The sequence below is a fragment of the Artemia sp. Qi Xiang Cuo genome, unplaced genomic scaffold, assembly GCF_049724085.1.
Source record: "Artemia sp. Qi Xiang Cuo unplaced genomic scaffold, ASM4972408v1 HiC_scaffold_3070, whole genome shotgun sequence".
Taxonomy (NCBI): Eukaryota; Metazoa; Arthropoda; class Branchiopoda; order Anostraca; family Artemiidae; genus Artemia; species Artemia sp. Qi Xiang Cuo.
In genome coordinates, this window is record NW_028300465.1 from 131,318 (window position 1) to 147,406 (window position 16,089).

The following is a 16,089-nucleotide window of genomic DNA, read 5'->3' on the forward strand; positions in this document are numbered from 1 at the left end:
TTGTCAGCTGCACAGCTCTTGTAGCAGGGTCTCTAGACACCTGCATAACCGTAGGGTTTGGCTGCATTAATTGCCATCCCAAAAGCCTCAGTTCTTGACACTAGTTCATCGGTATCAGCTTAGAGTAGATGCTCTTAGCTTTTGATTTTCTCGATGTCATCTGCATACGTCAGTTTATCGATTAACTTCCCTCCAATCTCTGCACCGTGTACATTTTTTGCAAGTGATAGCGCTGCGTTGAGGAACGGGTTAAAAAGGTGGGGTGACAAGAAGCAACATTGGGGAACACCCGCTGATGTTAGGAAATCTTCTGCCTGTTCTGTCAGTCAGTACTTTTATTGAATTTAGTCAGTTTTTCTCAAAGTGCACTTACTTTTTCTGGCTTCGCAACCAGGTATAGCTACTAATTCCGGGCACCCAGAAGATTTCGAACCATAATCACCCAGTTTGGAACAGCCTTTTCCAGGTCCACTGAACTATAGCGAGTATCTATACCGTTTTTTAAGGGAGCTTGTAAAAGTCTCAAGCCAGATCAAAGCCATTTTAACTGCGTTCTACCGGTTTTAGTTGAACGACATGGGACTTGCCGTTCCATCAGGCTATGTTTTGAAGCGATGAGATATTCTCTTAAGTAAATCGGCCAAACATAATCTAACGTGACGTAAATTGACCTGACGTATCGGCTTAACATTAGACTTAGCATTAACATAGCTTAGACTTAACATTGCAGCGTAGGTTTCCTTAGGTAGCAGACCTTGTCAATCAGTCTCAAAATGTGCAACGTGTCTTCTATTGTGTGTTCATATAATCAAAATGTTTTGCATTTTTCGAATTTGCCCCCTCACCCGTGCAAAAAACTCTTCTTTAGATTGAATCACTAAAGTTTTGCTTCTTGAATTCTTGCTCTAATTTAAACAAATTAATTTATGTAAACTAATTGTTACTAAACTAATTTGTTATAATTTAACTAATGTAACTAAACAAAGTTACAATATAATTTACAAACTTGTGTAACTTGTAACTTGTAATTTACATAACTGACGTTACTTGTAGTTAGAATATAACTTACAAAACAAAATAATTAAACTAATTAAATTAATTTAACCTAGCCGTAAACTAATTTACAGGAAATTGTGAACAAAAACTTACTCAAAGCAAAATTACTTATATTAATACGGTAGTATGAGCTACTTAGAAATTAATGTAAAAGATTAAAACGTCAAAAAACTACTGGTAAACTTGACAACCCAGAAAATAAGTTTTTGAGAAACGGAAGTACCTTGTACCTACTTAAGACCCAATTTGCATAAACCTACAAGAGATACATAGAAAAACAATGATTAACAGGAAAATGCCAAAAACCAAATGGCTGAATTAGGACAAACGAGTGTTAGTGACAATTACTTCTGGCACAAGACTCTTTTGAAAGTAGTGATTTTCATTCAGAATCAACTGAACAGTAATTTGTAACTGCAAGAAGACAATTTTTTTTATTTTAATATCATTAAAAAACGAATGTCCCTCTATTATTCTTCTCCAATATCCTTGGAAATCTGATTTCCTTTTCCTACAATCAATTATATGTTACCTATTAACTATTATCACCAATTCCTTTCTAATGTATTTTTCTGCTTACGAAACTTTTTCATGAAGCAAATGAATTGATTGAGGCTATGGACCAGACAGCCGACCCATGTGTTGACTTTTTTCAGTATGCCTGTGGAGGTTGGATAGAGAAGAATCCTATCCCTGAGGAGAAGTCAAGATGGGGAAACTTTGATCTTCTGAGAAACGAGCTTAATGCCATTTTAAAAAGTAAGTTTTCTTTTCACTTCCAATATCTTGTCCTAATGGAAAGCAAGCCCTTTCACAACTTTCTGCGATCACCCGATTCGTAAGAAAAAGGAGGGGGGATTTGCGCCCACTCTTTGTTGAGTGGGTGCAAAAATCCTTTGACCATGACCATCTATTTTTGTGAATATTTTCATTTAACATTTTTTAAGCCCCTCGGCCGAAAATAATGTACTGCTGAAGGTTATTAAGGTTTTTATTCAAAAGATTTGTTTTCTGTTCTCATTATAGGAGGAACAAGCCAGGATTTTAGAAACCTGAGTCAATTAAGCTTCTATTTATTCCCAGATTGCATTAAAGAGGCAGAAACCTTTCATCAAATTAAGTACCCGGCAAAGGAGCATTTCCTAGGCAATAACTCACGTTGAATAAAGCAGTCCCTTTTTACCTGCGTTTTGCTTTTTAGTTTCTTATTTTCTTACTATCTTATTATCTTATTTACGTTCTTTTTTTCTTACTATTTTGTTGTTCGTTTTTTTTTTGTATTTTATGTTTATTTGATTATTATTGAGTTATAACCAAGCTGTAAATATATGTTTTGAAGGGCTAACGGGCTGTTCTAACAAATCGAATGCCTGCATTTAATAACACAATTTTTACTAATTCTCCTCTTTTGGAAATGAATAAATTGAAAAGACATTAAAAGTAATTCTTTGTTTTAGCTATTCTTGAAGCCCCAGTAGATGAAGCCGACCCTGTCCCAGTTAACCAAGCAAAGGAACTATATAATGCCTGTCTAGATTTTGGTGAGTATGGCCTTTAAAATGTAAACGAAAGAATTAAACTATCTACTTAAAAACGAAAGACGAATAACTTTTACAAAAACACGAGTATTTCAAGTTGACTGGTAGATTTTTCAATATTCTAAAGCAAAATAATTGTGCTGTCGTGAAAAAGTTAGTTAGTTCGACCCCTGTTTCTAAAGAATAAGGAATCAAATCTAAGAAAGTTACTTCATTTCTTATCTTTAATTTTGATTGAACATATCCACCAAAAAGTTTTCCAATTAACAGGTGTCACAAAAACAGACCATTTGGAATTTACGAAATTTCAAAATAGTTAATTCTTGCTTCTTCAACGTAATTAAAATTGCAGATGCTTCGTCATTTAAAGATTTATGTGGTATAATTGCCATTTTGGTTTTTAGAATTACAACCAAAAGGTAGGACACCAGAACTTTAACTTAGTACCACTTAAAGGACCCATAGTGAGGCTGTAACGACAGCCTGAAGAACCATCAAAGACCAATTACTACCCCCAAAGGTAAGGTTGATGTAGCTTCAGTGCTTGTCTATTAAAACTTTATTCACTTGTCTTCTAAGGAGTTTTCTCTTCTTTGACTTCCTTTTGTCAAGACAATTAGACAAAGAAGTTTACACACAACTCGCTCTGAGCATCTGAAGCAAAGAAATGCTATGCAAGAGTATTTCAACAAAAGCTCTCGTGGTGCACCCAGCATGGGCGCCCATAAGCTGAATTACAGGGGGGGGCAAACTTCGTCTAATTGCTACTTTTAATGCTATATAATAGAAATCTCAGAAAAAAAATATAAAAATAAGGCAGCATCATTTTGCCAGGGGGGGGCAAGAGCCCCCCCCCCATATGGGCGCCCATGGCACCCAGCTCCCTGAGGGTTCTATCCCGTCAATACTATTTATTGATTCTTTAAGGTGAAGGTACATATAACCCAGTGCGTCCATTTCTACTATATTTTAGAGTAGACTACTTTATTTTGAACGTTTCTTTTCTAATATTTTTAGACCTATTATAGTACTTTATTTCTACTTTAAACTTGGATTTTTCACTTTTTTCCTTGCCGAGCCCATGGATTTTTGTCATGGAAATAGGAATTTTGCATACAACTGCGGGATTTCGGGAAAAGCAATTGACAAACGTTCTTGTTTTTGTCGGACTTAGATAGACCCGTGAAATTTGAAACAAAATAACCAACGGGGAAGGACTGAAGGTTTGATTTTTGGAACTGGGTGACATCCATCAAGACGCCAAGTGGAGTGCTAAAGTTGACTAGCGCTCATCGTGTCATTTGGTTGATTTTTGGACTTCCATGGGTAAACTTTTAGGGATTTTGGTATTGAAAATAGGGATTTTTAGGGATTTTCAAGCAGCCTCTTAGGAATTGAAAAAATTTGAAGTGGAAACACTGGTAATATATCGTAAGAATCAATCAATTTTGTTAACATTCCTGTTCAAATAGTAAGAACGATAACATACTTACTTCCGGATTGTATCCTACTATAATTCTACTCTTTTTTTCGCACGTAAATACTTTATTCCCACATTAGTGGAATGGAAGCACTGATATAACTTAGTTATTAGATCGGTTTAAAGACTGGTGGCATGCTGAGTATGGGACATATTCTGGAGTTTTTCGTTTACAATTCCTGGATATCTCTGACTTTATTGTTTTGTAGATTGAGTGTTGTGTTATAGAAGTTGTTGCCTAGGATGCCAGTTGCTTGAGTTGGGAGTTGATTAAAAACCACACTATGCAGAGTAAATTTTAATGTAACGATTAAGAAATGAAAATTGAACATAAGTAAAGAACAAAAATCTTTATATTAGCACTCTGTGCGAAAGAGGGTGATTGTTTTCTGTCCCAGGTTCTTGTGTATATTTTTGTTCACAGACCTGAAAGTATCTTCCGTGGACTTTGTCTTTCAAAAATAATCAGATAAATCAGAGCACGAGACAGAAGTAGCCAAAAATTTAGGGTGAATCTTGTTATTCTTCTTGGTGATGTAGATAGGAAGCAGTTTTGAAGGCCCCTCCCCCCATCAAACTGGAGAGTTTAGGGTGAATTTCTTCCCCTTCCAAAAAAGGGTTTTTCTCCTTTCTAAATGAAATCCAGGCTATGACACTGCGGAGGTGAAAGATAAATGGAAAAATCAAATGGTCTTTTCAAAATTGGTAGGTTAGAGTGGAAGTCTGCGAGAGAATCACTGCTCCTGTCACCAACCTGGATCATCCAGATTCTCATTAATGAAAACCTGGAGGGGTCATAAGCTTGATGTGAGATCTATTACTCAGCTCTAAATAAAGTCTCTCCACAATATTTCAATAGATTAATAGATAGGTTGGATTATGCGTACTTTACACAACAGCGTTGGAATGGAAATAACAACCTTTATATGAACTATAGCAAACATATTTGAGACATCCTCTTATCCTTTTGATTTACTTTATTTTCGTAGTTATGCTCTTGAATTATCGTTTTGTTTAAAGAAAAATGTTTCGCCATGCATCATAACTGATAAGCAAAAAGCAGTTGTATATATTAGGACAAATAATGATTCTGAAGTCAAAATAAAAATGAAGTTCAAATCTGATAAAGGGATTTTCAAAATAAATAAAACATTTGAATGCTCAACATAATTAGGTCTTGTAAAAACTAGAGTGAAAATATTGCATAAGTTAATACACTCCTGATAAGTCCTAGGAAATTTATTGTCTCTTTTTGGCTGGAAGAAAATAACATAATTTCGTAATATACAAGGACTTGTACGAATTCAAAATACTATCGCTAAGGCTCGAGATTCAAAGAGTTTGAAACTTGGTCAAAGAATGAGGTCATTATCTAGGCCCCACTTTAAAATAAAATGAAAATTGATATCCAGGTTTACGAATACTTGCGATGGAATCCATTACCAAAAGTCCAAGGTTGTCAAAAGCGTTTATCTGCGATATAAAATAGTTCGTGGTAACGAACTGTAAGTAAGGAGTGACCCGGCTCAATGGTAACCGGTTGTTCCCTCCTCAACGCCGTGCTCTTTACGCTAAAGTTTGAATTTATCACAACTCTATTTTTTTTAAACAATAAAAAACTTTAGCGTAAAGAGCGAGGCGTTGAGGAGGGGACAGCCCCTTTCATATACGGCATAATTTCTGTTCGTTTTAAGTTCTAATGTCGCTCCTTACTTTCAGTTTAAAAAAACTTGTTTTTTTTTTATTTAATCTCAGTTGAGGCTGAGAGAATTAAGCTGAAAATTTCAGGGCTATGTAGAGAGGGGTAGTTTGTTAATATTTTTTTATACTCAAGGTTGTATCACGATGGGGTTAGATCTGCAACCCATATATTTGTTTTTTTTCTCCGTGCTTATCAATCCCAAGCATTATAGTACAACTCTTAAAAAAAAAATGGTACACAATTTTGTCCCACATATAAATATAAGCCAAAATCTGAATTCCTATAGAGAAAAACCGAAAAGATTTAAAATATTATTTTCTTAACCAATTAAAAACGCTATCAATTAGACATGTCATTAAAAACGAACATAAATTAATTTTAAAGATGTTTTTTCCACAAAAGAAGTTTTTCAAATAAAAGTAAAGAGCTACCTTGAACCAAAGATGAGCATAATTAAATTCAAATAATTGTTCAATTGTAAAATTACCATAAAAAACTATCAATAAATAAATAAAACCAAAAACGAACATAAATTATAATAAGCAACCAAGTCAAACTCAAAACAAGCAAGAACTACCACAAAGAGACTAACGCCACCTGTGCCTTCTAAAGAGTAGAGCATAATTTGTACTTTAATAAAAACAAAATACTTTTCAAACTTTATCTCTTCGATAATAACTTAAATAAATCCGATATTATCAAGACTTTCAGCAATGAATATCAGTATATATTAAACTGTCAATCAACGTTAATTTGTTGTTTTCAGTAGTCTTGGTTACGATGGTGATTGCATTTTTTCTTATTTTTTTTGATGTTATGAGAAATAAAAACACATAACTCGCAAAAAGATTTGTTTTCAGAAAAGTGCAAATTATGTTCTGGTCTTTAGAAGGCACAGTACTAGTAGTAGTCTTTGTACTAGTTCTAGACCATTTTGAGTTTAACTTATTCTCTATTGTAATTTCGGTTCGGTTTGGGCGTGGGTTTTATTTATTCATTGTTAGTTATGAATGGTAGTTTATTGCTAGAAACATTAACTGACTTTATTTCTTCTCATATTTGGTTCAATAGATCTCTTAAATTTCTTTGATGCCTGAGCCTAAAATGATGCCTGAGCCTAAGAAAGGAGGTCTGAGCCGTGCCAAGAAGGTAGAAGGACTGAGGAATAAGTAAAGAAAAGTATAAAATTTTGGTACCTTTTTTGTTTTAATATTTGGTTATTTGAACCGGCATAATTAATGAATGCTTCATTCATACTTGGTTTTAGCTTGTGTTGGTGTTTGGATAAATAAATATGAACGCATTGTATATAGACTACTGGAACTAAGCGATAATTTTTACTTTTGAATTCTTTATTGTCGTTTTGAATCATGGAACTTCTAATAATACCATTGTTTTTGCCGTTTTCATGTTAATGAAGGGACAGCATCAATGTGAGAACATTTACCAGCAAGAATTTCTTTTTAATTTAGCTCATCAAAGCTAACAATTGTCTAACCAAAGTGCTCGTGTAGTAAATTTTGGAAATTATAGGTATAGTATTTTATAAATAATGTCCTTTTATAATTACTATTTGGTCTATAGATGAAGTACTTCTAAAATCCAAGAAATTGTACTAGAATAACACCAGCTGAGCTAAGCTGACCATATATATTTGACAATCATCTTACCAATGACAGTCTTATGCCCTATAATTTATAATTTTCGTTTCAGATACACGTGACAGTATTGGAATTCAGCCACTCAAGGATATCTTTGATACTTTTGGTGGCTGGCCAATCACTTATGGTGCTGACTGGCAGGGGGAATTCGACTGGGTGAATTTTGCAGCTTTTTCCAAGAATCAGTTTAACGTAAACATTTTCTTCAACACTTATGTATCTTTGGACATTAAGAACACCAACAGAAGTCTTATCTATGTAAGTATACATGACAATCTATATAAGTAAAATAACATGTAGGTTATTATTAAAGGAAGCTCAAATTTTTATCCAGGTATAATCAGAGAGTGAAGTAGAAACAGAAAGAGAAGGGGGAAAGACAGAGGGAATAGAAAGCCATAAAATATTATATAAGACAAGTATTTTTAAACAGTGAGGGAAAAGTTCTGTTGAATAATAAATTTCCTTTTTTCATTAACAGTTAAATGTGTTAATGTGTCGAAAATAGCCACGTAAACATTTTCGTAAAGAAAAACATTTAGTAAAGCCTTGACTTTAATAAGCTAGGTATAAAAGGCTAGAGCTGTTTCGGTGTTGTAAGATGGTTTATGGTCTTCCACTCTGTCATAAACTTCTTTCTCTGTCTTTATCCGTATTAGGACAAGCCTGATTGCATGGCCTCATTGTGTCGTCTGCTTTCACAAGATTGTCAAATTAGAACCCTGACTGCAAGCAGTGGTGTAGAGTGACCTTGAAGAATGGTGCCCCTTGAGGAAATTATAGCTTAGTAGAGAACATAGTACTGAACTGGCTTTGTGTAGACTTGAAAAGAAATTATTAGCCCTAGTGGGACTGATTTTCTTAAGTCAATTACAATATCGATGCTTTTGATAATATGGGAATTGTGACATGAAACGTTACGAAGTTGAAAGACACCTGTCATATTAACATTTTTATTGACGAATTTGGATGTTTTGAACTTGGAGTTTCAGTTTCACTGCTTAGGAGTTTCAGTAACTCATCTCCGAGGGCTAGGAAGTCTAGCTTTGGTTGGTAAGGTATCAAAATATAATTCTAGTTACTCTTTTTCTTACCGAAATGTGCAGGGCACGAGTCATAGTTTTGTTCGTCCTTTCGAACAGACTGACTGAGGTAGTTTTAACTCAGACAGATTTTACGTGTAATTACGGGAAAAAATAGACAATATCCTACTAGAAATATGGCATTTTTATTAAGGAACTTTAGGGCTTGTATAACTTTGCCTAGGTTGGTACAAACAGGACCAGAATATATTCTAGCTTAGGCAAATTTGGAACAGGGACGTAAAATAGTAATTGTAATAGAGTATTACATTTTAAAGGTAAAATACATTGGTCACATTTGGTAAAAACATGACTCATAAATTAAAAAGAGTGACACATGATTGTCAAAGGGCTAATGACTTGGCACGAAGACACTGAGTTCAATAGGACCGCCACAATTGATTTTGATCACTTGTCCCAGTTAAATATAGGAACGGGCCTCAATTAATAATATGGAAAATGTCAAAAGAGATTGGCTGAACATCTTGAGCATGCTTGAAACCTTAATAAAGTTGTAGGAAATAAAATAGAAAAGATCGAATTATTTTTGATAGTTCGGAAGTTAATGAACATTTATTTTGTGAGGCAGAGTCAGAGACAGAACTGAAAAGATTCGAAAATAATGTGACCTAAGATGCTAATAGCATGGTAAACGAATTTTTTAAAATATAATAGTTGTGAAATTAGAGATAAATTACTGAATATAATGTATATAATATCTAGGAAGGAGAAACGCCTACTGGTTTTGGGGAAACCTTTATTAAAGCCCTTTATAGGAAAAATGAGTGTGGCGGTTACAGAGGCCTTGCCTTGATTTATGCAGGAGGCGAATTGCTTAGTATGAAGACGCAAAAAAACAACGTTGATAAAGTTTTAAGAGTAAAACAGTCTGGTTGTAGGAAGGGAAGAAAATATGTTGACAATCGAACAGAAAAACATAATTTTCACTTTACTGAAGACAAAATATATTGACCAAATTTTTACTCTTCGATTAGTAGGTTAGAAGCATATTAATCATCAGATACCTGTAGTCTTCATTCTTATAGATCATGAACAGGCGTTTGACTTAGCTGATGGAAAAGCTTTCTTATAGATCATAAACAGATTTTTGATTTAGCTGATTGAAAAGCTTTAGTGAAAGTGCTAAACACTTGCGTGGTATACTAGATATATACATTCAATTGAAAAGTGCTATGTACTAGAATAATGTTGCTACGGTTAAGGTATGATGTGAGGATAGTAGTTGGTTTGGTGTGGGATTAAGAGTTAGGCAGGGTTCTGTCCTATCGCCGTTTATATGGATTGCTTTGATGGACTTTACCCTAATGAACACAGCAAAGGCTATGTTGGAAGATGGTATGAAATAGGAAAATAAACCTTCCGTAGACTTAAATTGTACATGCGATTTGAGTGTGCTAGATAAAAATGCTAGGGAAACGAATGAATTTTGGAGATTATGACTGTTTAGGGTGCAAAAGTAGACCCGAAAATGAGTGTTGAAACAACAAAGTCACTGAAAGGACAAGGAATAAATTAGGGTGAAGAGGTAATTTTAGGTAGCCATAAAATCAGTCAACTGGGTAGCTTCACTTTCCTGAGTAGTTTTATTACTACAAATGGTAGATGCAGTGAGGATGTAAGAAGTAAAATAGCCAAGACATAGAGTGTTTTTTTCACAGTTAAAAGAGCTGGAAGAAAAGGAAGATAAGCCTGCAAAGAAAGATGGAACATTCGAAACCATGGCATTGACTGTGGTTAAGTATCGCTCTCAAACGTGGGCGCTCGGAACGCTGAGGAATATTTGCTCAATGTTTTCCGGAAGAATTGTATAAGGATTGTTTTAGGTACCCTTGAAAGACTGAATAGCAAACAAGAGACAATGCAAAAAATGTGTTTCGATCACACCTTTTAGGACTATAGTGAAAGAAAGATTAAGATAGCTAGGCCACATTTCACGAATAAGAGATGACAGATTACCAAAGAATTATCTTTTTGGGTGTTATTTGGGGCTAAACATAATGCGTTTGGTCATTGAAAAGGTTTTACAGGAAATTAGGAATCCATGATAGGGGGTAAAGAGTGAAGTATTGAGCAGATTGGAGAGGAGGAAGAGTTTTTATAGCTGGTATCAAGCGGCTTAGTGCTTCAGTAACTTCTTATTAGTAGCAGTAATAGTACCATTATTATCTTGCCTAGTCAAACTCACTAATTTTTATCATTTTTTCTATGTTAGATTGATCAACCATCTTTAACACTTTCGCGTTCCCGTCTCCTAAATATTACCGCTGATCCCGAGAAAATAGAATTATATCAAGGATACCTCAACTATGTTGATCTGGTTGTTCATACTTTTAACCCGAATGTTGACTCACTGCCTCAAGACAGCCATGATTTAGAGGGAACTGTACATTTCGAATCTGAAATGGCTGAGGTGAGTTTTTCTAGTATACACCTTGGCTGAACTAACAACAAATGGAGAATTGCCTGCTTTTTCAGAAACAACTTTAAAAAACATTTAATTTTCAGAAGAAAGTAAACAGCAACATTAAAAATTAAAAAGAACAAAAGTTACTCTGTATATAAGCGGTGCCCCACTTGTATACAGAATAATATTTGTTCGACAAGGTATTTTACTTTTGTTTGAAAAAAAAATTATTTTGATCTTTTTATATAAACTCTGAGTCTGTAAAAGGTTTTTAACAGGCTGTCACCCCAAGTGTTTCTAGTCAAATTTGTATTTTCAGCAACAATTCTTTGGAATTGAATACATGCCTTCCTTACTTAATGTATAAGTTGATTACAGCCTCTGTTTATCACTTACCCTTAATTTACCTAGTTACATATTTAAACATCGGGGGAAATTCGTCTGAAATGGTTTAGTGTTGTAGAGACCATTTAAAAGAAATTAATTAAAAAAAAACTTTTTCCATAAAATAAGTTTTAAAAAAAGAGGTTTTTAACAAACCATAAATGAGCAGAAATAAAGTCAAATAATTAGATCAGGGCACGTCGTATAGAGGGGATTGTCATAGAAACTTTAAAAAGGGTTAATTTGATTTGACATTGAAAGTGCTAGTGCCCTTTTCAATGTTCAAAAGTGATTTGAGGGCAACCATCCCCCCTACCGCCCTCCATTTCTGCAAACACATCCAATCAAAATTCTTAGATAGAAATTTTGTTTAGCGTAGTTGAAAGGTCCGGATATGAGTCTTTGAGGATGACAACCGCCCATAGCCCCCTGGGCAAGGGTTGTAAGTTATGTCCTGGGGGCATGTAAGGTTTTTATAGAAAGGGTGGTTGTATAAACTTCGATTGGGGCTCATTGGACTGGCAATCAGAAGTTACATTGGCTTTTTTAAGAGTCAAAGTGATCGGAGGGCAGCTATCCAATCCTTATTGTTTTAGACCAGGGCACTTCGTGTAGCAGGAACTATCCCTCCGCCGCTTTTACGATTTATTTCCCCAAAATGTATCTGATAACAATTTTAAGATAGCCATTTGCTCAAAAACAACCCAAAAATCACATAACAAATCCTTTGTGGTTGACAAAGCCCCAGAGTCTGGGCGCAAGAGAAGTCATGCCCGGGGGCATATAAGCTTTTTATGGAGGGGGTGGATGTATTAAGTTTAGAGAATGCTCATTTGATTAGAAATTGAAAGTTCTAGTTCGCTTGTAAGAGTCAAAATTATTGAGGGAAACAACCCCCCCCCTCCTCCCTGACTTCCTTTTTTGCACTAACGCATCTGATCAAAATTATGAGATAACCATTTCGTTCACAATAGTTTAAAGAGTATATAACAGTGCCTCCAGGGTGGACACAACCCTCCAGAGTGGAATGGATGGTCGTATTAATTTTTGGTCGAATGGGGCTCATCTGATTGGAAGTCCGGAAGATCTAGTGCCCTTTTTAAAAATCAAAAGTAAATGGGGGGGGGGCAACCAGCCCCCACCCCAGAAGCCTATCATCCCCGAAACACATCCGACCAAATATTAAGAGAATTAATTTGAAAAGTATTGTTGAAAGAATCAGTAATTATGTTTTTGGTGATATCAGCCTCCCCATTGTCCTCAGGTTAAGGGCCGTTAGGCAATTCGTTCACTGTTTACATATAGTATGTGTTATTGAGAAAGGTTTGTATGTTTCAACTCTATTTTCTTAAAATACAGAAGGAATTCAGGTGAGCCTTTCAGAGAATGGTGAGGGGGTGTTGAACTAAATCAAAAACATGTTATGTGTATACGGATTATCAAAAGGGCATAACTCATAAATGACTTGGTGTATTAATTTGGAACTTTCAGTAAATAACAAGGGAGGTGATAAAAAATGGAGGATTTGCATGCTGCCACTACTACTATAACTACCGCTCCTACTTCTGCTATAACTACTACTACTACTAATATACTTCATTTACAATACTGAGGGAAAACTTGAACTAAAACAAAAGGTGCTATGTGTACACATATTTTCAAAAGAGTGTATCTCAAAAACTGACTTGGTTATCAATTTGGAACTTTCAGAGAACGGTAAAAGGGGAAAATCATCTGACCAAAAGGCAATATGTGCACGCTACTGCTATTACTTCTATCACTGTTATATTTATTGCTACTACTACTACTTCAACTACTTCTTCTATTGCAACTACTGGTAAAGGCAATACATTTATACTGCTTTTGCTACTAGTACTACCGATACTACTATTTGTACTACTACTAGTAATAAAAAAAACTACTGCTATTACTACTATTACAACTATACCTAACCGTATGAAAGTCAAATTTTCAAGGACTTATTTTGTTTTGTTTTTGTTTTTTGTTGTTGTTTTTTTTTTTTGGGGGGGGGGGGAATAATCACGACACGCCGTCTGTATGTAGGTCATCAAAAGGATGAACCAGCAATATCTTTGGAATAGTTTAGTGTGTGAAGTTGAAACTAACAGGGCTTTTTTGGGAAGGTTGAACTGACCAAAAGAAAATATTTGCATCCGTTTGCTTCTGCTCACACTACTACTACTTATACTGTTGTTACTACTCTACTGCTACTACGACTAAACTAATGCTAATACTATTAATTCTACTGCTACTACTACTGCTGCTGCTACTAAAACTAAGCGTTTTAAGATGAAAAATTTGGGAAATATTTAAACTGTGTACGGATCTGAATCAAAACACACTATGAAACACAGGTTGTTAAGAGGACTTACCAGGAATGCCTCATGAAAGGTTAATGGTATTCAATCTAAACTTTCAGCGTGTGTTGAAGGGGCGTTGAAGAAACCAAAGGTGCTATGCGCATGCTGCTACTAATGGTACTGCAACAATTGCTAATACCCAAGGTAAGAGTATTAAGGTGAAGCTTTCAAAGAGTAGTTAGGCGGATTTTGAACTAAATAAAAAGGTTCTAGTACCCTTTCAAAGAGTCAAAAGAGATTAGAGGGCAGACAGCCTTCCCAAGCCTATTCATTTTCCAAACGCATGAATTCTTACAATTTTTTGGGAATGATATTAATTTTTATTTTTCAGGTCAACTTGAGGAGGTATAAAATTAAATTAAACAATACCATTAACAAATTAAACAATTTAAATAGCCAGCCAGACAATAGATTCTCATAGAAAAAGCATAAAGATATAAAATATTTTTTTTCACGAAAAAGACTATGCCAATAAAAATCGAACAGAAATTAATTTTAAAAACTTTTCCACAAAACTTGTTTTTCAAAGAAAAGTAAAGAGTCCCATTAAATCAAAAATGAGTAGAAATAAAGTCAAATAATCTTCCAAGCGTAAAACTACCAAAAAGCCCCAAAAATAAATAAATGAAACCCAAACGAACAAAAATTACAATAAATAATCGAGTCAAACTCAAAACGAGGAAAAATTTAAATGGCTAGTACTGACAGCCTCCATGCCTTCTCAAGACCAGAAAATAATTTGCACTTTAATCAAAAAAATATTACCATGGATTTTTAGTTTAATATACATATACTGATATTTGTTCCTTAAAGTTTCGAGAATTTTTGATTTATTAAATATTAAAAGTGAAAACATTTAAAATGTATTTTGTTTTCAGTAAAGTCAAAATTATGTTCTGATCCTGAGAAGGCGTAAGGATTGTCAGCACTACTCATGTTAGTTTTTGTTGGTTTTGAATAACTTTCAGCAACTACTATCATTATATCTCAAATATTCAGTTTCATTCTGTTAGTTGTTGCCAAGACTGTTTAAAGACATATATAGCTTTATTGTGGAATTTATTTGGAATAAAAAATTATTTTGAGAAGGGAAACTTTGAAAAACTTGAATCTTTGGCAATCAAAAACGAACAGAAACTAATTAAAAAAAAAAAATTTCCGAAAATGATGTTTTTTCAAAAAAAGGAAAGGCCATACAAAACTTTAGATCCTAAGAAATAAAAACCTACAATAACTCAAACTCAAAACGACCAGAAACTACTATTAAAGAATAAATGAAACCCAAAACGGACAGAAATTAAATAAACAATCATAGCAAAAAAACCTGCAACAGGTACTAATATAAATGAATAAATGAATCTTAAAACGAGTAAAGCTTAAACTTAATATACAATTCAAGCTTAAAACGAACAAAAATTGAATAAACAATCATAGCAAACAAACATGCAATAGGTACTAATATAAATAAATCAATAAATCTTAAATCAAGTGAAACTGAAATTTAATATGCAAATCAAGTTTGAAACGAATAAAAATTACTACAAACCAGAGTTCTTCAAAAAAGTAGTGAGAACTGGTTCTTTATCTGGTTCTCACTACAATTTTTGAAGATATATCTTCAAAAAATTATTTTTGAATTATTTTGTTCAGTATGGTACTCAGATTAGCCTTTCAGAGAATATTGAGAGGATATTGAGAATATTTCATCTTTATACAGTAAGCTGTTCTAAAAAATTCCTGATACGTCCTTTTGACAATCTGTGTGCAAATATTGTATTTTATTTAGATCAGATTTTACCTCAGCCACTGAGAGTTTTCTTTGATGTTCATTTCAATATCCTCAGCCTTGGTAGCACTCGCTCCTGAAGCAGTAGTGTCAGCGGTTGTAGTAATAGTATTAGTACTAGTAGTAGTAGTAGTAGTAGTAGTGGTAGTAGTAGCGCTAGTGATAGTTGTAGTAGCAGCAGTAATAGCGTGCAAATATCGTCTTTTCGGTAAATTGATTATCTTATATCCTGAAAGTTCCAAATTATTATATTCAGTCATTCCTGAGTTGCGCCCTTTTGAAAACCCGTATGCCACATAGCGTGTTTTGATTTAGTTTACACTCCACTCAATATTCTCTGAAAGGCTAATCTGAGTACCTTTCGTCTTTTTGGAAAGTAAAGGTCAAACGCGCCCACCCTTCTCAATAAAATATACTATATGGAACAATGGACTGATTACCTTACTTACAGCCCTTACCCTGATGGCTGCTGGGGGAAGGGGTGGGGGGTTGACATCCCCAAAAATATAATTGCTGAACCTTCCAGCTCTGCATAATAAAATAGTTATACCCGGGGTATAACTTACCACCTTCGTCCCTGGGTTCTGGAGGGCT

The 16,089-nt window shown here is 34.4% G+C and overlaps 1 protein-coding gene across 1 annotated transcript in view; it reads left to right on the forward strand.

Annotated features, from left to right (window-relative positions):
* LOC148938632 (neprilysin-1-like) overlaps positions 1 to 16,089 on the forward strand; it is a gene marked incomplete at its 3' end in the record, with an annotated part of 53,255 nt that overhangs the window by 27,586 nt on the left and 9,580 nt on the right. The window contains exons 3-6 of the mRNA XM_089107652.1: positions 1,654 to 1,815; positions 2,514 to 2,597; positions 7,490 to 7,695; positions 10,753 to 10,950. Of these exons, the coding sequence (XP_088963778.1) occupies positions 1,654 to 1,815; positions 2,514 to 2,597; positions 7,490 to 7,695; positions 10,753 to 10,950 (650 nt within the window). The remainder of the gene's footprint in view (positions 1 to 1,653; positions 1,816 to 2,513; positions 2,598 to 7,489; positions 7,696 to 10,752; positions 10,951 to 16,089) is intronic.